This window comes from Botryllus schlosseri, chromosome 8 (assembly GCF_051294905.1).
Source record: "Botryllus schlosseri isolate E-star chromosome 8, Bs_hap1, whole genome shotgun sequence".
Classification (NCBI taxonomy): Eukaryota; Metazoa; Chordata; class Ascidiacea; order Stolidobranchia; family Styelidae; genus Botryllus; species Botryllus schlosseri.
This window is the reverse complement of record NC_137243.1, coordinates 923,009-946,967: the sequence shown is the minus strand read 5'-3', so window position 1 is coordinate 946,967 and position 23,959 is coordinate 923,009. Positions and strand designations below refer to the sequence as shown.

General features: G+C 41.3%; 3 protein-coding genes across 3 annotated transcripts; 2 read left to right on the top strand and 1 right to left on the bottom strand.

The window, feature by feature from the left end:
* Positions 1-499: 499 nt before the first annotated feature.
* Positions 500-3,602, top strand: LOC145444625 (ubiquitin-conjugating enzyme E2 H-like). Its single transcript, XM_080322648.1, has 2 exons — positions 500-711; positions 2,090-3,602. Exons 1-2 carry the CDS (start codon positions 585-587, stop codon positions 2,512-2,514), a joined length of 552 nt encoding a protein of 183 aa, XP_080178774.1. The 5' UTR covers positions 500-584; the 3' UTR covers positions 2,515-3,602.
* Positions 3,603-4,254: 652 nt separating this feature from the next.
* On the bottom strand, positions 4,255-19,769 carry LOC145444563 (uncharacterized). Its single transcript, XM_080322560.1, has 13 exons — positions 16,871-19,769; positions 15,791-15,895; positions 15,654-15,725; positions 14,388-14,605; positions 13,204-13,373; positions 11,939-12,321; positions 11,352-11,658; positions 10,159-10,565; positions 9,615-9,677; positions 8,376-8,478; positions 7,587-7,732; positions 6,308-6,496; positions 4,255-5,675 (listed from the first exon to the last, which is right to left on the bottom strand). The coding sequence occupies exons 1-13, from the start codon at positions 19,319-19,321 to the stop codon at positions 5,301-5,303; spliced, it is 4,989 nt and encodes a 1,662-aa protein (XP_080178686.1). The 5' UTR covers positions 19,322-19,769; the 3' UTR covers positions 4,255-5,300.
* A 1,578-nt stretch (positions 19,770-21,347) lies between these two features.
* On the top strand, positions 21,348-22,973 carry LOC145444610 (uncharacterized). Its single transcript, XM_080322627.1, has one exon. The coding sequence runs from the start codon at positions 21,971-21,973 to the stop codon at positions 22,925-22,927; it is 957 nt and encodes a 318-aa protein (XP_080178753.1). The 5' UTR covers positions 21,348-21,970; the 3' UTR covers positions 22,928-22,973.
* The last annotated feature ends 986 nt before the right edge of the window (positions 22,974-23,959 follow it).

The following is a 23,959-nucleotide window of genomic DNA, read 5'->3' as shown; positions in this document are numbered from 1 at the left end:
CTTCAATCATCTTGAAAATGAAAAGACTTGGATAATCGACGGTTTTATTATTTTTTCATGCTTTGCAAAGATTCGACTTGACTTGACCTCTAAAAATTGAGTGACTTGACCTGACTCGAGTTACCTCCAAAAATCGAGTGGCTTGACTAGACTCGAGTATCTTCAAATATGGAGTGACGTGACTTGAGTCAAAATGTGCAATGACACGAAAGTTGCGACTTTTTCGCAACACTGATATTGTAGTTGATGACAAATTATGAGTACCACCGACTTCAATGGAGAAACCTGTTATTATTGAGAATTTGTTGAGACTCCTGGAGGCACAGAACTTTGGTACCGTATGCAATTGAGTAATATATTTATATTGAAATGAACATGAATATATTTGGCTGACACTCCTCAGGGATAATTGTCAGCAACTTGTAGACAATTGGAAAGAAAACTGCTTACCCTACCGGTATCAACAATAGTATTATCGATTAGAAATGTTTATTTGTTTGATTCCTGATATTTACTGTTTTGACAGAGCTGTTTTATAGTCACTGGTTTTTACTTGAAAACTATTTTACTTTCTCTTCGGAGTTATGTCGTCTCCAAATCCTGGCAAGCGTCGGATGGACACGGATGTTGTCAAGCTCATTGAAAGCAATCATGAGGTCACGCTTCTCGGAGGATTGAATGAATTTGTGGTAAAGTTCAGGGGACCGCCAGGTAGACTCGTTAATCCTCGCTGAAATCCATTATAAGGAGTGTCTGAATGGGTGGTGTAGTGTACTTTCTGATCCACAACAACATGACCGCCACGAATCTTCTAGCCTACATGAACACGTCAAAATGTTTGTCGTTTATAGTATGTTTGGGGTTGGGATCATAGGATTAGGGTATCGTATGATCCTAATTAGGGTGAGGGTTGAGTCTGGGTTGATATATCTCAACTTCTGCTTTGCTGTAATATGTTTATTTCATCAATTATGGCTCATTACACTTGGACATATATCTAGATCTATATCATCGTCATCATTGGTTTGTTGGCAATTTTTATCAGTTCAATACACCACAAAAATGCGATACAATGAAAGATAGGAAGATGTCGAAGCGACTTGGAGTAGTCTATGGAATCAGAAACCCACCTTGGCCTAGGCGATGTAAAGAGGAGGCATGCTCATTGAATGAAAAGTAGAAGAAGATAGTATAGAAAGAAGCCATCTGAAAAAAATGGGGTGGCCATACCATAACTGGCATACCGCATAATGTGTATCGAGACGTTATCACGAGCAAGGTGGACTGATCATTGCTGCATTGGCATTTGTACACATATTTAACCCGATTAATCTATTAGGATTTAGAAAATTGGCTGTTTTCAAAATATCCCTTCTTTTCTCTCGGCTGGTTGCACGCCTGGTTTCGGTATTATACAGGCTCCTCTTGACTTGGTGTGCGGCACGCACAATGCTCTAAGAGGGCTATGAAACTATTTAAAAGTATCCTGCAATTGGTTTAGGAACAGTGGTATGTGCATGAAAGCTAGAAGGAGTTGGAACAGAGTTTGTAAAATTCCCACAGTACAATTTCGTGACATTAAGTAGTAAAATGTAGTCGAGCAAACAGTAATGTAGCATTTCTTTCAAGGAAACATCACAATCATACTAAGTTCGCCTTGCAGAAACTATTAAATGTAGGATCCAATGTTTAGTTTCATGCATTTGTCGCATTGCAATTTGGGTTAATTTTTGATTAATAATGGTTAAAGGTCTGCAGCATTTATCTTGATATTTGGCTGGTTCGCAAGGTCAAAAACCACTGCACTGGACCTTTCTTAACACGATTTTCAACTGTGATTCCATGAAAGGGTGTTCCAATTCAGATACCGTATATTTGGCTTACCATATGTCCACTTTTCTCAAGTCTAGTGTTTCTATCAATAAAATTGACTGAATGTTCTCACATTTTCATCCCCTTGTCTCACAAAATCTTCCCCAGGGGGCGACTTCGCCTCTTTAGGGAGCCACGAGCCTGAATCTCTTGTTTCAGGATTAATTCATTAAAATCCTTTCATTAACAGCACTGTTGAAATTTTGCCTTTTTCCAGACACACCGTATGCGGGAGGTGTGTGGAAAGTAAGGGTGGAATTACCCGACAAATATCCTTTCAAGTCCCCGTCGATCGGGTTCTTGAACAAAATCTTCCATCCTAACATCGACGAACAGTCCGGAACCGTGTGTCTGGATGTCATAAACCAAACTTGGACCGCTCTTTATGACCTCAAGAACGTATTCGATACCTTCTTACCACAGCTGTTAACGTATCCGAACCCCAGCGACCCACTGAATAGGGATGCTGCTGCTCTGTACCTGCACAAACCAGAGGAGTACGAAGCCAAGATTAAGGACTATCTTCAAAAATACGCCACAGAGGAGGCACTGAAGGAACTTAGCACTGAGAATGGGGAAAGCGGCGACGAGTCGTCGATCAGTGACTTTTCGGAAGACGAAATGGAAAACATGGAACTGTGATATTTTTTATGGAATATCATTTTTCATGCATTTTCATATCCATGCTGAGGATAGTAGCGGAGGAACAAAGACTGAATTTATCACGTTTTCGTGAAGCGGGCAGCTGTAATAAACTTGCAAAGGAGCGATGATCATAGAGTTTGAGTTGATCGGCGTTTGACACCTACAGCCTTCGCGAATGAACGATTTCCCTGCAAATTGACCGCCAGCCTATGGCAGTGCCTTCGCGTGGATTGCTGTACTTTTCGATGGGGTTTTATTAAAATAGCTGGCGCTGCACGTGAAGTTGATAAGGATATGAAATTGCATGAGTTTCGAAAATATATATTTATGAATTGGCCGGGGGCAACTGGCTTTGTGTGCAATAGGGTTGTTCGAGGTGAACCTTTTTCTTCAAAATCTACTGACTGGCTGTTCGATAAAATTGTTAGTCTAATGGAAAAAGCGCTCAACACCAACTTTAGCCCCATTCGAACGGGTAGCAGCAAAGCTACACGAGTTAGAAAATATTGAATTTACCATAAAAAAAGTTTTTTTTTTGCAAATCTCACTTTCAACCCCATACAATTGTTACGTTGTCTAAAAGCACGATTTGTAACAAATTTGGCTCAATTCCAACCTGCAGAAGCGAAGTTATTGTATCACAAAACTTCGGATTTGAAAAATACTACAGAACCACCCACCGTAAACACTAAATTATTTAAAATCCAAAATTATCTAGTGAGTGGAATTGAGTCAAATTTGGTATGCATCGTGTTATGTAAACAGTTTCATGTGGTTGTCAGCAATAACTAAAAATATTTTTCTTTTTTTCGTAATAAATTTAAAGTGTTCTGACTCGAGAGCTTTGCTGCTACATGTTGTTGGACTTCAGCTAAATTTGTTGTGCAGTGTTTTCTGTAGCCAACCTAACGGTTTTACTGAATGACCAGAAAAAATGAAGAAAAATGTTATATTCGAACAACCCTATTGCAAGTTTTGTGATAGCGCACCTGATCTGACCCTCTTTCAATTGCTACTTACGTGTTTTTTCTCATTACTATGATATTTTTACTCGACTGGAATACACTCGCTGTTGCGTACTAAAAGCTTGAAGACTTGATATTTATACTGGACTGGACAGAATACGCTAGATCAGTGGTTCTCAAACGCCGCTCCGTCGCAAGTTCCCTGCCAAGTATATTTGAATTCTATATCTCAATTCCAAAATGAAAGAAGTCGGACTCTTGTCCATTAATTACAGAATAATGCATCAAGTTTTAAATTGATTTAAAAGTTTGGAACATATTTTTCTGTTTGGTGTCATATAGACAGTTTATGATCTACTTCGTTCGTCACATTGGTGCGTGTACGAAAGTGTTTAAATGTAGCTTACAGCTTATTTCCGACAAGTTAAATGTGAAAGCTATTGATACTTTCAAACGAATTTACAATTGAACGACAGTTGGCAGTATAATATAGCCTAGAACCATGGTTGTAATGACTCGAGTCTGGAGCGGTCAAGACAGACATTTCATTGTAAGTTTGAATAGCAAAGTTTCCACATTATTGGTATTAGAAACAGTTAAGCTGAAGAGTCAACATAATGACTTGGACTCGACCTTCTACTAGCTGACTTTACTCGGCCCGGCGTTAGTGTTCTTTACCACCCCTGCGGGGTCAGAAAGGTTGAGAACCATTGCGCTAGATGTTGCGTACTAAAATCTAAAAGCTACAGATATCTCACGATCGAACAGGCTCTTTACAAAGATATTTGCTTGATTTTGCACCTTCCATAAACTCGTTTCAAAAGAGAAAATATTCATTAAAGAGTATTATCGGAAACAGCAGAATAAATTGACCAAGTCGTTGAACATTCATTGACAATAAGGACACACGAAGGAATGCGGTAACAGCATCCCGCGAAAAGGTTGAACGAAACAACGCTAGTAGCGACTTGAAAATTGGAAAATATTCACACGCGGGGAACGACTCACTGTGAGATCAAAAAAGACGATTTTGGTCTCAATGCAAAAATATGGAACTTTTTGAGAAAACAGAAAGAAACGAATCGTAAACTGCATCGTTGTTACGTAAAATATGAAAAATTCAGGAATACCTCGCGACATACGCGAGTTTCTACTGGTTTTAAAAAATAATGTTTAACTACAATTCATTTGAACAATGTAACTGCAAACATTTCATTTTGGCAACATAAAAAGATCTTGGCGGGTTGACTTGAAAACGATAGTCGTTCAAGATTTAGGAAACATCTCATTAAAATCCCTAAACAGCAGGAATGTATCGTGCCAGCAACTAAGGCTGGTCACAATGATTGGAATACTCAATCTAAATTTAAGTGTCTATTTTAACGTTTCGTGACCAGCATTGGGTGATGATTTTTTTCTAGTGTTCAAATCATACACTCCTTGCCACTAAGAAGTCATTTATGACTGAGAATTATAGTTTTGACATTATTTTCCACAATTTGTCATATGGCAGCCTACGAATCATGTAGTACAAAGTCAAAATCAAACCACAGCATCATCACAAAATGCAATGAAATAGGTTGCTTAAAGAATGTCAGATTATATGCCACTATATTCTTTTTGGTCGTGTAAAAGGTACATATTTAAACTTCCCACATCGTCCATACTATTATGGCGGGATAATGAGTGATACTGATAATCGAATACTACTCTCAATGCTTAGTGCTCAGGCTGACAATGCTCAAGCAATCGAATCATTACAATTGATACTTAATTCAGATTAAGTACTCCGTACTTGGATCATTGAGCACACGCAATTCAAATAGCTACGGGACTGGAGCATTCGAGCTGTTGTATTTTTGGCACTGGGGCAGATGAGGACAGGGGTGTGTCTCGTAAAGCCGTGGGCTCTTTATTATAACTTTGACTATGCAATGTTGATTCCTCTGAATTTGAGACGTCGTCTGGCGCGTCGTTGTGACTCGCACCGTTGATCTGCCCTTCGGACGAAATCGGTTGCACTTTCAGATCAACAAACGGCTTCGCGACTGTTGCATCAGATCTGTTTTTATTCGGACTTGTTTTTTCCGATGATTCTTCGTCCGGACTGCAAACGACGGCTGACGCGTCGCGTTCAAAATGGCCCACAGCCAGCAAGTGGGTGTTGGATCGGAAGTGTCTGTCCAAATGACCCTGCGTGACAGAGAGAGAGAGAGAGAGAGAGAGTTAAATTCCAGTACTACATCACATCAAAGATAATGTTACCATACGTCCTCTTTTCTGAGATTTTGTCCTATTTATGAGAACTTGGTTAAATATCGGGCAAAATTCGACTGAGATACACCAGATCAACACTGAAGTAACGCTCCGACGGTTATTTCTGGAGCTTCTAGTGGTTGGAATTAAGCCAAATTTGGTGCGCATCATCTCTACTGACAACCTGACAATTTTATGGGATCGACAGAAAAATTTTGAAATTTCTTTTTTTCATTTTTTCATGATAAATTCAAAACTCTCTACTGCACGAATCACACTTCTACTGGTTGGATTTGAGCCAAAGTTGGTGTGCAGCGTTGTTTTAACCAACCTAACAATTTTATCAAGTAGCCAGTGAAATATGAAGGAAAAGTATTTTTTGAACCGCCCTAGTAGTAGTAGGTAGCTTTGTACCACGTGTTTGTATGCTGCGATGCGACCAATCAAGATTTCAAGGCTTCCTCGATGGAAGATAGTATCAGAACTATAGAAATATTACTCCATTTAGATTCGAGAACTCGCACCATTGTGCTCAGCCCTAGCTATGTTAAATTCAACACGGGACTGACCTGGAATCTGAAAGCGACTTTACACACGATGCATTTGAACGGGCGCGGGTCTGAACTCCCAGTCTGCAGATCTCCAGATTCGTCGTCGGAAACTTCCGGCACCGTCTCGGTCTCGGTGTGAATTTCCGCGTACTCCTCGTTGCCTTCGAACAGGGCGCGGACCTGCGCCTCCCCGAGCTGGTTCAGGAGCTGGAAATAACAGAGTCTCTTAAAAAAATTTCATTGATACACACTGCTACACGTCAGTTGAATGTATGTCCGTTAGGGCCGTTCAAAACAAACTTTTTTTTCCTGAACTTGCTGGCTAGGTGATTAAATCGTTAGTTTTGCCTTTAAAAACGACGCACACCAAATTTGAATTCATCCCATCTGGTAATCGCGGATTTCGTACAGTTTGAAAATTTTGAATTTACCCAAGAATGCAAAAAAAAACTTCTTCAAATTGATCTGTCAACCCCATGAAATTGTTGCGCTGTCTTCGAAAACGATGCAAAACAAATTTGACTCAATTCCAACACGTAGAAGCGGAGTTATTTGAGTTTTTCTTAGATAATTCTTGGATTATCCACCGATCAAGGAGTCCTTTTTTCAAATGCGTTAAATGACTCGACAAGTCAATTTGTGTACTGACTCGACTTCTACGAGTCATTGTGCATGACTCGAACCAAGACATTGTAACTTCGAAGAATAGTAAAGTCACCACATGATTGGTATTTCGTCTAACATTCATGATACTTGGAAAATAGGGCCAGAAACTGTTAGGAGTGTGAAAAATCATAATATTATGAATGCGAGCCATTCTATATCATGCGAGCAGACTTGAAAAAGTAGGTTGAACCGGATTGAACTCGCAACTGAACATTGCACAAAATGACTTGGACTCGAGTCACAACAATATGACTCGGACTCGACCCTCTATTCACTGACTTGGACTCGGACTTGACTCGGTGGTGAATGGAAAATGACTAGACTTGACATGAGTCAAAACTATAAAAGTCAGATTAACTTGTGACTCTTAACCTTGTGACTTGGTTACTAGCCTGGAAGACGACTCGTATTTTCAAGTTATTTTCAAACTCTCAACTAGTACTATAGCCACTTTTAAAAATGCGCAGCTAGAACAAAAATTACTCGAAAAACAGATTAATTTATCGTCAACTAACGAGACTGATGGTACAAGTCGGCTTGAAAGCAATATGCAAGTTTAGTAACTGCAGTTTATCCATTGAAATAACTAATGACAAAAAACATGGCGTTTGTCAAAATCTCAAATCCCCACCTCTTCCGAGTGCTGAGGATCGGGGCTTGGGTCCGGCAGTCCCGCGACTGGCCCTTGACCCCCCGGTATCGCGGAATCTTGCGCGGTGGACAGTTTCTGTTGTTTCAGCCGATTCAATGTTTTCTTTTGCATCGCGACAATGTGACCTGAGAACAGAGGCGGTCGGTAAAGATGCACTCCGACTTTTTCAGAGTGCTCGAATAGGTTTTTCCTACTGGCACCACTTGTTCATGCCGTCATATTTTTAGAATACTTCCAATTCGACTTGAGTTCTTTTAGGCATAACTACATACCCTTTTAAATTTAGATATTGAATAATAAGTAGTTGAGAAGTTTGAGCAGTTCTTTTGGGAGTCGAGTGGGAAAAACGACCTTTTTAAAGATTTTCTCATCGGATGTTATAAATTTTGTGATTTGAAAAAAGTGTCTTCTTTCCCGGGTCTCAAAATATGGTGACCCTACATTATTTGCGGTGTCAATAATCATTTTGATTCAGTCGTGAATATACATCTTGGAATTTCTTAAGTGGGCGTCTCTAACACTGCTAAGAGCATGCGAAACCACGGCCAAATCTACTTCTAAATTACTCGAGTGTTTGTCACATCTTTTCATGGTCTACTTCCCCTTCCCTTCCCTTAAAGTAGATTTGAAACATCTTAGAAATTGCTACTTCTACTTATAATCGAGTGCAAATTTACGGTATTAACTCGACTTGTACTCAATGCTGAATACTGAGCACCTCTGCTTGTGGAAAAATGTCGGTTGTTTCTGGTAGGGCTTTTCTCTCACCTTTAGAACGTAAATGCTTGGCGAGGTGACCTGCGATTCTGAACGCGACTTTGCATTCGGCGCATTTATGCGGCCTGGGGTTCATGTCTGTCTCGAAATCATCCTGCAGAAAAAAATGAGGGTTCAGCATTGAATGTGATCACAAAAATAGCTGCTTCGTGATAGTGAGCAAGAACACATCGGCCTAAATGCAATATGGTGTACAATTGAATAATATTTCATACTGAAGCAACCAAAGCAAAGTGAAACTTGTCAGGAGTAATCGTCAGCAACTAGTGGAGAATTGAAAACAACAGTGTATATCAACAATCGTATCGCAAAATATGACGTCACACACATAAATATTTGAATAATCTGCAAGAACTGACGGCTTAGTTATACAATTTTTAGATATTTGACTTCGTTCATGGCTGTCGTTCAGTTTAAATAAATCATCACGCTGATAAAGACTCAGGGGCAGAGGGGTGGACTGAGAACTGCAGTATCTACTACAGCGTTTCTGACGGCTTGCGTTGCCAGAAAGCATGGTTGCGATGACTCGAGTCACGGTTTTTTGACGACTCGAATTGACTCGAGTCATTCTAAACCCAGACAGCCAATATCGACATTTCATTGTGATTCCGACGAATAGTAAAGTTACCACACTATTGGGATTTCGTCGATTGGTACGGGAACTAGAAAATGCGACCAGAAACTGCTTAAAGCAAGTATATTATGAATGCGAACCATTCGATATCAACAGAGTTATAAAATGTGGGTCAACAAGACTTTAGGACTTTAACTGGAAACTCAGCAGTTGAAACAATGACTTGGACTCTGACTCTAGTCATAATACCATGACTGCGACTCGACCCTCTGATTGCTGACTTGGACTTGACTCGGTGGTGAATTGAAAATGACTCAACTTGACTCGAGTCAAAACTATAAAATTGAGATTGACTTGTGACTCGAGGCCTTGTGACTCGATTACAACCCTGCCAGAAAGACGTCACAATTGGATGCATATAATGCAGTTAGACGGACGACTATGAAATTCCTCATTTGCTGACGATAACCCCAGAACAGTGTCAGCTTTTTATATATTAGCATTATGTCATAAAGATGCATATTAAAATTCTTCATCCCAAAAGTGTCTTCAGGTAAAATAATAGCATCGCTACGGTAAAAGCGACATATGCAAAACAAAGCAAGATAACGGGCTTGAAAAATCTTTGAGTATAAAGAAATGATCAAAATTACTTTCGTTCCATCGTCATCGTAGGATTCCTCGGATTTCTTCCAAACGTCGAATTCCGAATCGACCTGTAACGAAAAATACGTCAGACGCAGACAACCTCAAGCCCAACAAAGCTCGACATCGAAACAAACGATATATTGATATTCCCAGATTTATTCAACCCAAAGCTTTTCAATTGACTGTCGTCAATATCAATATATTAAAGAATAACATTTTCATATTGAAATGAACCTACATATTTTCAGTTGACACTCGTCAGGGGTAATCGTCAGCAACCAGTAGAGATTTGGAAAGAACAATGCACATCGACAGCCATATCACCAATGCTCTTTTCAAATATTTAGTGATACGATTGCTGACGTGGAATGTTCTTTTCAATTCTCTGCTAGTTGCCGCCGATCACCCCTGACGAGTGTCAGCCGAAAGTATTGTCGGGTTTATTTCAATATCAATATATTATTCAATGACATACTGAAGTTCTGTACCTCCAAAACTATCTTTCTATATTATCAATGTACTCCTTGAGTACTAACAATACAAACAAACCTTGTTATCAGACTGATCGGGCCCCACAGACGAAGTTAACGTCGCCAACGAAGACAGCGAGCTCTCCTTGCTCTCAGACTGGTCCGCTTCCGATGTCTTATTGGACGAGCCGTTTTGTTCAGACACGGGGACCAGGGGTCGACTATGCGACAAAAGTTCAGACATTTCCGATTTGGGACATTCTTTCTTTTTCTTCGTCTGGATAGCTGCCGATCTCATCACTCCCGATACGATCGCGGCCAACGCCTCTTTGCTTTGCGTCGTGCTGCTGGGTGGGGAATCGCACGTGTCCGATGACTGTGCAGGGCTTGAGGGTCGTTTGTCCGAGTTGGTTTCGGCACATTTGGGACTTGACCCGGGCTGATGCAGGTCTGTGGTTGTCACCCAATGTTGAGTCATTCCTTTGCCTGGGTACGAAGAATGAGAAGGTACTTTTTCAACAGATTCGCATCAATGAATTATGGTACATAACTTGAAGATTAATCGCAATCGAATATTCATAGCAATATTTGTATTTCTTTCTTCAAAGCTTTTCAATTGACTCTTGTCAGGAAGATTTGAGTTGCTGACGATTAACCCTGACAGGTGTCAGCCGAAAATATTCAGGTTCATTTCAATATGAATATACTATTCAACTGTATCAGGAACATTTTTAAATTTATAAATTAGTATTGTACTATGCCCGTTTCAATTTCATCATATGTAGACTTTAGCATTTTAGCCGATCGAAAAGCTTTGAAAAATGTAAAAGAATATATTGCGAAGAGTCATTAGACAGCCTCTCAGGCATGAAATAGCCTAAATAGCGATCGTGCAAAGGTGACGACCTTTCTTGTTTAGTCATCGGCTTCCGGAATTGGGGGTACACGCAGCCACCTAAACACCTTGAAGGGGTCAGGCTCAAAAAAAAAATTCAAGACAGAATTAGAATTATTGAATTCTCAGGGAAACCAGAAATTAGATTACAATTCGATTGGAACAAAGAAACATGTCACAAATTAAATTACAATTCAATCACCAGCAGCATTTAGCTTGAACAAGTCTAATCAGACTAGTTTATACAAGAATAATCTAGCTGTCTAAGTCTGCTTTAAGAAACCCTGGCTTAATTACTTGACGAGTGTCCAACTTTGCAATCCGTTTGGCAGACCATCAACAGAAAACCACTGCTAAATCCGAAACCACAAACTCACCTCTGGCTTTATCCAGAATGCCGGGGGTAAGCGGCCCGCATTTGCTGGCGGACCTGTCCCGATTTCTCTTCGGAACCGAAACCGTCAAGGGCACGCGAGGTTTTGACGAGGTAGGGGTGTGTGACCTGGGGCTCGTCTGGGCTGACACCGACGTATCGCAAATCTCTGGGGATGGAGGGCAGGCCCTGGACGATTTGTCGTCCGCCCCTTTTTCGTTCACTGTGTCGGATTTTTTAGGCGCTTTCATGCGACACAGGGCGCAGATTTTAGCCGGGTCTTCCGAGCACGCTCCGATCGGGTGGACCGCCTGGAAATATTCGATATTTCATTCATTTCGCTTAAATTCATGTTTGAATATCCAAATCCTGCTTTTAGATTCTGATCTAAGCTAAAATCCATAAGTCATTTGGTAACATGTCGAAATCAAAGTCAAAATTTGGCTGAAAAATGTTCCAAAAGCAATGTTTTTGCAGATTCAGTAGTTCCGATTGCAATGTAATTTGGAGAAACTGTGTAGCTACCATTCTAATTCTAATCTAATTCCTGCTTCGAAATAATCACAAAACCAACTCCGCGGCCAAACTCACCAAAGTAGGGTCCGCCGACAACTGCCTTTCCCCTTTTTCATTTTGCACTACGTCACACCCAGACAGACCCACAGGAGCAATTTGCTTTGTAGTTGAGTCATCATGCTTTGCGCATTCCAAATCGATGACATCATCAACAGAATCGTCATCGGAGAATTCCAGAGCTATGACCTCGTCGTTACCATCGCTGGCGCCCATTTCCGGGGAGGGCGGCTGGACGAACACTTTGGGGGGACAGAGTTTCGGGAATTTTTTGGCAGTTGCTGCTTTCGGAGGGTGGACCGGGGAGGAGGCTTCGGAATGTCTGGTTTTGTTGTGACAGGAGGTGTAACAAAACGTAGGCGCCTGATGGAACGTTTGGATCATCCGAGAGAGACTCCAAGCTGAGAAAAAACGAATAGTGTATTGATATTGATATGAAAATCGTACATAAACAGTAGTACCTTAGTGATTCAAATATTCTAGTCTCACACATTATGACGACATAACATCATGAAAGAGGTGGAAAGCTTAAACACGTACCCCTTATGCGATCACGAAGAATATAGTGCTAATTCTACATCACATTAAAGATAATTTATATTTTCTCGACAATGCCTATTTCTTCGCACCTTGTGACAATGCTGTTTGAGTCAAGTCGAGTCATTTTCAATTCACCACCGAGTCCAAGCCTTTGTACTGACGGCTCAGTTTCCAGTTAGAGTCTTGTTAAAACCACTTTTTATAACTCTGTTTGGTGATATCGAATGGTTCGCATTTATAATATACTGATTTTCCTCATTTTTAGCAGTTTCTGGTCGCATTTTCAAGTACCTATTTACGAAATCCCAATGGTGCGGTTACTTTACTATTCTTCGAAACTACAATGAAATGTCGGTCTTGGCCGTCTGAGTCTTGAGTCGAATGACTTGGTTCGAGTTATGCGAGTGGAGTCGAGTCATTTCCGCATTTTGAGAATATGACTCGAGTCAAAAGTCGGACTCGAGTCGAGTCATTACAACCTTGTATGCTGCGATATGACAAATCAAATTGATAAATTATCTCTTAGTAGCATAGCATAGAGTGTATAATTTCAGCACTTGACTAAATCATCGTTCGCTGCTGGACTTCAATGATTACAATTAATGCTCAATTCGTATTGGAGGAATCAAACCATTGTGCTCAGATCTAGATACGAGTCCTTTCATTAAGTCGATAAGGTGATCTCTCTGGTCGCTGTTCAGGCGTTCACGAATTTCGCATCTGTAGAATATGAAGAAACATACCAGCCGCGTGGGAGGGTTTTGAACTTTTCACTTTTGCGGAGGTGGACTCTTTCGCTTCGTCAGTCTTCTCGTAGTCCTTGCTTTCAATCACTTTCAACGGGCTGCCTTTGCTGTGCGATTCCGTAAACAACGTGTTGTACGAGATGTAGGGAGACATTGCTCTCAATTGCCTGAAGAAACAATGGAGTTATCACACTTGTACAAAACTACTGGTTAACAAAATGCATGACTAGAGTTAGAACTAGAGCTACTCGCTTTTCAAAACTCGCAACTAAGTCCTTTAAAAATATGCAACCAACTGACTAAAACACAAATAATTAGATTCCATTCCAAAGCAACTTATTCATTTTCATTTTATCGGAATAGGATCAGGTTCCCACATGAGCATCAGTACATGTTTGAAATTGGAGGGGTTCCTGACCCCCAAAACCCACCACTGGCTACGTCACTGTTAGTAGTGATGACTCAGAACCAGCAATGGCTGCACGAACATCACGCAACAGAACACAGGTATCACGAATTCATAATTCACGCCAAACAAGGATATGCGTATTTTAGTTGTTTGACAACTACTCTTTCTAAATGCACAAGTAGGCCTAGAACTAGAACTACTGAAAAAACCGGTAGTAGGTTGACCGTTAACTAACTAAATTGTGCAAGTCTCGAGTCGTTGTGATAGATGGGAAAGCAACTTCCTTGTGGTACAGAACTTGAATAGCCTATAGAAACATACAATGCAATGGAAAAACACAGGGAAATTAATGCGCGGTAAGCCTCTCAACTGATAACTCCATCAGACTAGGACAAGTAGATAATTCTAGTCGCCTGCATAGATTAATTGGAGCGAAATGACAGTAATCGAATTCTAATCTAATTTGTGAAAAGTTTCTTTGCTCTAATTTCAATTCCAATCTTTTTCTAGTTTTCCAAAAAATGCTACATGACAACATCGTGCAAATCGAGGCAAATTTGGTGGACTGACATTTGCCAGAACGAACTATGATTTGGTACAAAGAAAACTCGAATTTTGTTGCATTTCTTTCTGCTACGGATTAAACTTCAATTTCCAAGTTTATGCAAATTCAGTAAATCTAATCTGATTGGGAAAAAACTGCGTCGCTATCGTTATAATTCCAATTCTAATTTGGAAGAACTGAAAATTCTCATCAAACTCATCAACACACCTTGTATTTTCAAATATATCCTTCACCGTCATTCCTTTTGGTAGGATGGGCTCGCTGACGGCCCATTGGCTGTACATGGACGGCGTCGTCGGCTCCAGTTCCACGTACATAGGTTGCGGGCTCACCAGCGAACAGAATGTCGGGTGGGGCTCAAAGCCAAAACTGGGTGAAGCGTGCGGATGCAGAAGGAACGGGGTTTGCACAGTGTGGGGCTTCGTCTGTGATAGAATTAGTTATATTAAGATTGGATCAAGCAGTAACATCTTGTCAATACAGGTCAGGGCTGTAATGAAGTCCCACGGTTTCGAGTCACATTTCAATCTTACTTTTATAGTCCTGCCCCGAGGCGGGTCGATTCATTTGCAATTCACCGCCAATTCAAGTCTGAGTCTTACTGTTGAGACTCAAGTCTAAGTCCGAACACACTCTACATTACTGTTAAGTCTCTAGTTTGAGCCAATTTTTACAACCGTGCTTTTGAAGAGCTTCTTGGAGGTACAGAACTTCAATATACAATTAAATAGTATATTCATATTGAAATGAACCCGAATATTTTCGGCTGACACTCGTCAGGGGTAATCGTCAGCAACTAGTAGAGAATTGGAAAGAACATTGTATATCAACAATCGTATCACAAAATATGACGTCACCAGCATGAAATTTCGAATGAGAGAGCGTTCAATGTACTATTTTTAGGTGATACACGAACTCCTTTTGTTGACAGAGTTTTGGTTGGTGTATTTTGATAAAAGTTGATTCCAAGGCACACAAATGGAATTGTGAACGGCCTCGACCTACGATTCGAATTTCGAATCGTAGGTCGAGGCCGTTCACAATTCCATTTGTGTGCCTTGGAATCAACTTTTATCAAAATACACCAACCAAAACTCTGTCAACAAAAGGAGTTCGTGTATCACCTAAAAATAGTACATTGAACGCTCTCTCATTCGAAATTTCATGCTGGTGACGTCATATTTTGTGATACGATTGTTGATATACAATGTTCTTTCCAATTCTCTACTAGTTGCTGACGATTACCCCTGACGAGTGTCAGCCGAAAATATTCGGGTTCATTTCAATATGAATATACTATTTAACCGTGCTTTTGTGAAACGAATCAGTCTCACGCATAATATACTCTTTTTTCTTACTCTTAGCCAAAGATGGTCAGAATTGAAGTAATTCTATTTAGCCGAAGTGCCAAAGTAAGGTTTGTGACTCCAGTAATTACAGCCTTGATACAGATACACACAGAATCACACTCACCGATTTCGCTACAGGAGTGTCCTTTTTCTTCGGGACGCTGGCAGTGACGAGGGTTGCAGGCAAAATTGCAGACTGAAACCACAGAAAATGTATAGGTTGACTCAGGAAACTTTTCTCGTTTGTAAGCCAGGGCTCACCAAGGAAGTCGCAGATTGACTCGAGATTGGGATCAATTTTTGTCTCTTTTTACGGATTTCTTGCAAAGATTCTGGGTTGCACGAGGACGAACGCTTCAAAGAGTCCTATTGTGGTGAAATAATAAATAATGATACATAATATAAAATAATAAATATTATAGTCAAAGCCATCAGCGTTGCTACTCTAGTAGAAAAAGGGGTAATACCGTATGCTTTGCTCAATTTGAAGTAGAAGACATGCTTTTAAAGACACGTCAAAACTACTTCTAGTACGTCATGAACGTCTGAAAAGCACACAAGTAAACACTGCATAACTGTTCGATGACCAATTATACTATAAATGAGTGCAATTTTTGAAAATATATTCATTTACCACGATTATGGGGCTATTTTGCTTTGTTATTATGACAATTTCATTCATAAAAACATATCCTATAATTTAAACTTTACAAAATCCATAGTGTGAAGAGCAAATAGTTTTGGAAGTAGTTTAAAAGTATGATCGCTTTAGTAAGCAGTGTAAGTATGGAAAAGTTACAAAAAGTAGAAGCCAGGGTCGCAGCCAAGTCACAAGTTTCTGAGTCACAAGTCAATTCGACCGGTATAGTCTTAACTCGAGTCAAGTCCGAGTCCAAGTGATGGAGTAACGGGTCGAGTCCGAGTCATAGTGTGAAGACTCGAGTCCGAGTCCAAGTCATTGTGTTTACTGTTCCGTATTGAGTTCCAGTCAGGTTCAACTCGCTGCTATGAAACTCGTAGGTAATATCGAAGGCCTGAGATTCATAATATACTCAATTCTCTCAATCTAAATATGCTTATTCAAACAGCTAAAAGACTGACTATTTTGAATTGTCATCGTTCCTGATATACGAGACTTTAATAATCATATAGACTCATTGACTCAAGTTGAATTGTGTCACTTTCAATTTTTAAGAAAATGACTCGAGTCAATGGAAAATTGAGACTTGATTCCGACAAGTGGCAGCTGAAAATATTTGGGTTAGTTTCAACATCAATATAGGCTAATAGGCTATTCAACAGAGAAATATTTGAATGTTCAAATCAGCACAAGTCACTCACCGATACTTTTTCCACGGCTGAGGAACCAGCAGATTTAGCAGATCGCAACGGCGCTTTGCTTGAAATCTGACGTGTCGTCTCATGCTGAGCTCTGTTGTCAGACTTGATCAAGTACCGTGCGTTCGCGTTAGTCCTCGTCAGAGGCTTGTGACCTTTGGCTTGCCCAGCCCGCTGATTCCGATTCTTATTCTGCAGATACTGTTTTATATTGCTGTTGATATCGGAACTAGCTCCTACACTGTGACTGCGCGTTACGCTCGTATGAGATTCAAGTGTAGTGCTCTCATAAGGCCTACTGTGCGATTGACTTAGTGTGAGTTTAGTAGCATCGTTATTTTTCAAACGCGTGTCTTTGTTTGGGGATAATCTTCTCGCCAACTTAGCTTTGCCAGGATAAAGCTCTTCTAAGTCTGGGACTTCTCCCGGAAATTTTTGACCCCTATTCGAGGGCCCTTCGCTCTTCGGGGAGGTCCAGAGCAAAGAAGCGATGTTTCGCTTTAAATCCTTATTTTTCGAATGATGATATGCTTCCGACAAGTATCCCATATCCTGCATATTCCGCAAACTGATTTGGTGAAGCAACAGTTTGTAATTGCTTCTGGGTATCGTAGATTCCAGATTACCGGTGGGTGAATGCGAGGGTGATCGTGACCCACGATTTGGGGAAGCGCGACGACTCGGAGACTTCGGTGACTTGGGTGATATCGGACTTGTGTCATGAGTAGGGGAGGGGCTGGCTATCATTGGCAAGCTCTCAAAACTTTGGGTCGGAGATGGAGTCGATGTGGGTGCCCATCGTGGGGGGTTGTTTTGGGGTTGTAGGAGTTCGAGCGGGAGGGAGTTTGGGGGTCGCAGCTTTGGTTCTGATATTAATTGAGGGGTTTCTGTCGGGGAAATATCAGAGGCGGGTGAGTTTGAGGTCCCACAATGAGGGTTGCTTCTCATCAACTGCAGCTGTTTCTTTTTAGGGGGTAGTTTGCTAGTTGGGATTGAACTTCTGGCGGGTGGGGTTTTAGGAAGTGGGGGTTCGACGCGGGGTTCAGGTAAAGTCAGACTCGTTTGGTCTTTGTCGGGTTCGTTACTTTTTGTTACAAAAGCATAATCCGCACTTTTTGCCCTGTGCAGGTCTCTGTGCATTTTTCTCAACGCGTCCCTTGTCATGTTTCTGATCGGGCCCCCATTGCTTGTGATGTCAGAATGGGGGTCAAGGAGGGTGGGTTCAGTGTGTTGTATGACGCTCCTTCGCAAAGTCGGGGACTCGCGAGCTCTGTTGCGGCAGTATTCACGCCTGTGTATTTCCAAAGTTTCATGTTGTGAAAAGACAGCCCCACATGAATCGCATCTGTACGTGACATGATTAGGATCAGTTCGACGTGGGTTATGGTGGGGTACGGACAAAACGTCAGATCTGCCAGGTACAAGCAGATTGTCGGGGCGCGAATACTTATCGAGAGATCTTGGGGCTGACAGAGTCGCGGTGAGAGGGGTGTGTTTAGCAGCTGACGGTGTCAGAGTACAAGTGTCCAGGCTGTTACGCCTTGTCACGCGACGCGGTTTCACACGATCCAATTGCGGACTGCAGAGGATTTTCTCGTTTTGAGAGATAATATCTTGTATTCTCTTTCCGATCGATTTTGTGTCAATATGCGCAGAAGATCTTGACCTATCGTCAGTAGGTTGTGGTGGCGACGGCCCTAGGACATCAGGATATGGCGGGGTTCTAAACTGATGGTTCGAATTAGGGGCTGACAATCTCCTCTGCAAGTTTTCTTTCAAATGTAAACTTTGGGGCCGATTGTTAGTTATATGTAACGGAGATTCTGTCCTCATCGTAGAAATTTCCGGACTTCTGGATTGAGGGGGTGGGGTTCGACTCATTGGCATCCTCAGCATTGCATTCGGGTGAGTTTGAGGCATTCTCTGGAATAATCCAGGGTAATATTGAGAGTACGCTGCTCCTAACGCAGCAGGATTATGCAATAGTGATGGTATATTCCCACCGGGTAACATAGGTGGGTACCCTGGCATTTTTAAGAATGGCGACATCGCATTCAGTCCCGGGTAAGTCAAACCGTTAGCAGCACCCACTTTGTCAGCAGTTAAATGTGAGATATTTGGATATCCGGGGATAGTTGTTTGCGGTAGTAACATCGGTAACGGTTGCATGCCTAAATTGAACGGTAATCCACCCATTGAACCCCAAAAAGACCCAGGGTTACTATAACTAGACCCGGGTACGTTTGGAAACATTGATGTTGCAATGAGTCTCTCTTTTTCAGTCTCTGTTAAATTCGGGTTGGCCGCGATGATTGCTTTAACATGATCGTGCAATGTTGGGTAAATGACGGGGCTAGATGACCCGCTTTGCTGCTGTTCCATCGCCGATATGAGAGCCCCCATACTGGGATGCCCGTCATGGTGCCCAAAGCGGTTGTTGCGGTTGTCTCCCATTGTCTTGAGTCAAGCCACACTGTGTGCCGGTTGAGGCAAACAATGCATTGCGCAATTACGCTAGCTTAACATGACTAAGCAAAATCTTTGAAAACAAAACAAGGCAATTAATATAGAATTGAACAAACTACAGACATTTCAAAACTCGCGACTAGAACTCTAATAACTACTCGCTTCACAAAACTCGCAACTAGAACTAGAACTAGCCTTTAAAAATACGGAACTAACTGAAACACAAGTAACTTATAACTGATGATACGAATTTTTGAATTGCAAATGAGCTACCATGAGAAAAATTGGAGAAAGAGAGAACATTTATTCATCATCGCAAAAAAGAAAACTAACAAAAACTCCGAGGCGCTTCTTCGATATACGCCCCAGATCGAAACAGTACTCCCCATGACACCAACAAATGTTTCACATGAACACAATAAAATATATAAACGTCAAAATAAATTGTTTTTTTGCCTTTGTGGGAGGAGGGGAGATATTATGGTTGGAGGAGAGGGGGATATTAGGGTTGTAAAAGGGGGGATATTAGGGTTAAGGGAGAGGGTTGGGGCTAGGGTAACAGGTGGGTTAGGGTATCCCAAGATTAGGTTTTGAGGGTGAGGGACACGATATCCAACCCCAATATACCCAACCCTAATCTTGGGATACCCTAACCCACCTCCAACCCTAATATCCTCCTTCCCCAACGCTAATCTTGGGATACCCAAACCCACATTCAACCCTAATATCCCCCTTCCCAACCCTAATATCCCCTCTCCCCCAACCCTAATATCCTCTTCTCATCCAACCTTAATACCCCCTCCCCAACCCTAATCTAGGGATACCCTAACCCCAACTTTGACCCTAACCTACATCCAACCCTAATAACCGTCTCTCCAAAGGCAGAAAACAATTTAGTTTGCCGTTTATAAAATTTTATCGTGTTCGTGGGAAACACTTGCTGGTGACATGGGAAAGACTTTTTCGATCTAGGGCGTATATTGAAGAAGCGTCAACTCAGATACGTAGCCTACCCCGGTAGTTCAAAATACAACTGACACATAAAAGATTGATTTATTCTATTTTGTGAAGATGAATATGTTTTTCTCTCTCTCTACAGAATTCTACTTTGCCTTTTGTCAGTTTTGGTGAACAAACACAGTAGGCCTACCTCTGACTGATAATATTCGAATCTGTCTAAGGAGAGTGCTTGTCTACCTTAGATACTGGAGAAAAAGAAATCAGTGTTGCTACTAACATAGAAATACAAGTAAAGGAACGCCATAAATGTATGTTCAATCACAGACTGTAGAAGTAGAAATTGAATACATATATCTCAAAACTACTTCCAGTGAAGAAGTAATAAAGATCTAAAAAGCACTCAAGTAAGTAGTTTCCTACGTAGATTTCAACGATGGGTTGGATACATTCAGTAGTTAATCAGAGGTGGCTACTTCGGAAATAGCAAAATATTTGAAGAATAACAAAAACAATTTTAAAAAAATATTCAGTTATGTTATATTTTCGCCCAGCTGTTATCATTATTTCACTCATAAATACTTTTGCTTCATGTAACATGTAAAAAACTGTTCTGTAGAAAGGGAATTATTCTAAAACATAACCACGCAAGTTGTGCAGGTAGTAAAAAAACGGAAGTACTTCGACTGATCACCTCTGCTTATGTATTGGGAGCAATGATCAAGTCACAAAGCAATGGAAGACCAGGCATTTCGTTAGCTGATTCGTACGCGCGGATAAAATGTGGCGCTACTATTTGATATGTTGCGGCGTCTAAACCGTCGATGACAAACATAAATATAATTGGATCAAGTTGCCGTTCACTTCGCTAATGAGTAAATTGATTACACGCGCGCTACGCCAGACAATCTCGCACCTCAAAGGAGCGCGGGGAAACCCACTCGTTATCAGCGATGCCTGTGAAATGCGTTCGAAGTCTCACGGCTTCACACTCTGTTCAATAGCATCAACAAAGCGAGGCGCTCAGCTAAATATGCCCGGATTACGCAACGCAGGCCACAAATAGCTTTCATTTTCGCGAACCGCAGCGCCGAGATTTATTTTTCGCGTGGGTTCTCCGTGAGCGTGTGAAAAACGGCAGTTGAGCGTACGGATTTCTACACACTTGGACTACTAGATAATTCTGCTCGTCTAATTGGACTAATTGATCGAAATCCCGATAATCTAATTCTAATCTAATTTGCGAAATGTTTCTATGCTCTCGTTTTATTTGTAATGAAATTTCTGGTTTCCTGATTATGCTACAGGAGAATTGTATAGTGCGAAACGAGCCAAGCTTTTCGTACAGACATTTTCCATTCTCGTGCTTACGGGAACGAAGTCTGATTTGATATAGTCTTAACTTCATTTTTGTCGTATTTCTTTCTAATTAGGAACTCAATTCGATATCTGAGTTTTCGCGAATTCCGTAATTGTACTTTTAATCGAATTTGGAAAAATCTGTAGCTGTATTTCATATAATCTATTTTGATGCAGCTGAAAATTTACTAGTCGTCCGCTCTAGTCAAAAGCGCACATTTGAAACCGCTTCCGCTGGTATTATCGCGTCACAATACCGCTTGTAGTAATGGCAAAACCTTTGTAAAGATTTCCGACTGCAGTCAGTTTGTTCTAGTGACGATGAAGTTCTTCCGCGGGAAAGACAAAACTCAATACGGCCTTAATGCGTTATTCGGAGGCCTGTCGATAGTGCTTTCGTTTGAGGCATTCAGACAGAATAGTTGGGCCAAATGGAGCCAGCTTTCGTTTCTAGACTGTCTGCCTTTACCTCCGCCGTTGGGATGCTACGAATTCGATTCCTCAAGAGAAGTTCTAACTCGGCAAGAGACTGATTTCGCATGGTTTACATTTCTCAGCGCGGTACCGTCCGGTATCTGCGAGTTCGCGATTCTCGTCTTGATCACGGACCAGGACCGCGAGTCCGCTGCTTTGAAAGAAATCTCGTCGAAAAGAGCGCGCGCATTTTTAACTCTGCTTTCAGCGGCTCTCAACATCCTCACGTTCTTCATATCGATATTTCGAGTGAGCGTGACGTCAACATTGACCAAAACGACGCATATCTTCCACACTGCAGGTCTGTCGGTGGCCTACTCAACGTCTTTCTATATGGTGCTGTTGGCTGCGATTAGCTCTATTATGGCGCTCGTATGCCAGCACAGGTACGAAGAAGGGCCTAAAGTTGATGCACAACTGGTACGGACAGTAAAACAACACATGGCGCGTAATTTATTGCATCCGGCCAACAAAGGTTCGTCGAAAATGATCACGTTTTCAAGTATGCCGCCTGATATGGAAGAAGCGGCTGCAGAAATAGCCGTTCGAGCTTGCGTCGATTTACGAATGGAGGAAGATATCGCGGAACGTGTGAAGCGAAGGTTCGAATCACAATTCGGCCCTACGTGGCACTGTGCCGTCGGGACGGCGTTTGGTAGCGCGCTACATCACCGGGCTAGGGAGTACATCGAAATTGCGATGCCGGACTTATCGATTCTTCTTTTTCGGTGCGGGGAGCCAACGGCTTCCAAGCCGAAAGCTTCCAAGAATCATTCCTCCATGTCGGACAGTTCTTTATGTTGATGTTTTGATTTTTTTGCGACAATACAATACACCATTGCTTATAAGACGGCGGCCCTCTAAATCTAACACTCGGAGGTTGGTGACGAAGCGCCTCTACTTCTTACTGTTGCGGAGCACTCGAGTAAGTGTTGACTGCTTCCTCTACCCATCGAAGCATGCATGTATTTATATTACTACCACTTCTATATATTGTATAATTGAATAATATATTCATATTGAAATAAACCCTGATATTTTGGGATGGCACTCGATTACCATGACGTGTGTCGGCCGAAAATATTCGGTTTTACAGTATTTCATTATGTATATATAATTCAATCGTATATTGAAGTTCTGTACTTCCAAGAGTATCTTCAAATACTTCCAATTCTACGCGATAGACATCTTTATCGTCCCGAACGACTTTCCTATATTCGGCTGAGATATTTTGATTGATTGTGAAAGGATAAATGTTTTGTCATAAAATGCGTATTATTCAATATCTCGGTCGTAAACAGCAACGATTGCTCAAGTGGTTTTGATTTTAGACTTTTACTTCACAATTTTCGGTTTCTTTGCCAAAACTTGGCTTAGAATACTCCCTGTTTTACTTACTCGGAAATCTCTAGTTCTACATGTACTTATGTAGAAATTTACATTACTTTTACTTCTACTAGAGTACCAACGATGACAACTTTGACTACATTTGAATATACTTAGGTGCGCCAACCTCGGTATGTGAAAGGCTGGCTCGCGGTGTAGACAATCCACAAGAAATACAATTGAATAATCCATTGATATTGAAATAAACGGGAATATTTTCGGCTGACACTCGTCGGGGGTAATCTTCGCATTCGTCAGCAACTAGCTGAGAATTGGAAAGAACATTGTATGTCTAGTGTCCATTAGTTGCAGACGATTACCACTGACAAGAGCCAGCCGAAAATATTCGGGTTTATTCCAATACGAATATACTGTAGTTCTGTATGCATCCAAGAGTCTCACCACAAGAAATGGAGGCATATTTGTTAGGACGACGGCAGTTTATTTTCG

Coding starts and splice junctions, on each gene's coding strand:
- LOC145444625 (XM_080322648.1), top strand. CDS start 585: ATGTCGTCTCCAAATCCTGGCAAGCGTCGGATGGACACGGATGTTGTC. Junction 712..2,089: donor AAAGTTCAGGGGACCGCCAG/GTAGACTCGTTA, acceptor GCCTTTTTCCAG/ACACACCGTATGCGGGAGGT.
- LOC145444563 (XM_080322560.1), bottom strand. CDS start 19,321: ATGGGAGACAACCGCAACAACCGCTTTGGGCACCATGACGGGCATCCC. Junction 15,726..15,790: donor GTCAATCTGCGACTTCCTTG/GTGAGCCCTGGC, acceptor CTGTGGTTTCAG/TCTGCAATTTTGCCTGCAAC. Junction 10,566..11,351: donor CATTCTGGATAAAGCCAGAG/GTGAGTTTGTGG, acceptor CTTCGTACCCAG/GCAAAGGAATGACTCAACAT.
- LOC145444610 (XM_080322627.1), top strand. CDS start 21,971: ATGAAGTTCTTCCGCGGGAAAGACAAAACTCAATACGGCCTTAATGCG.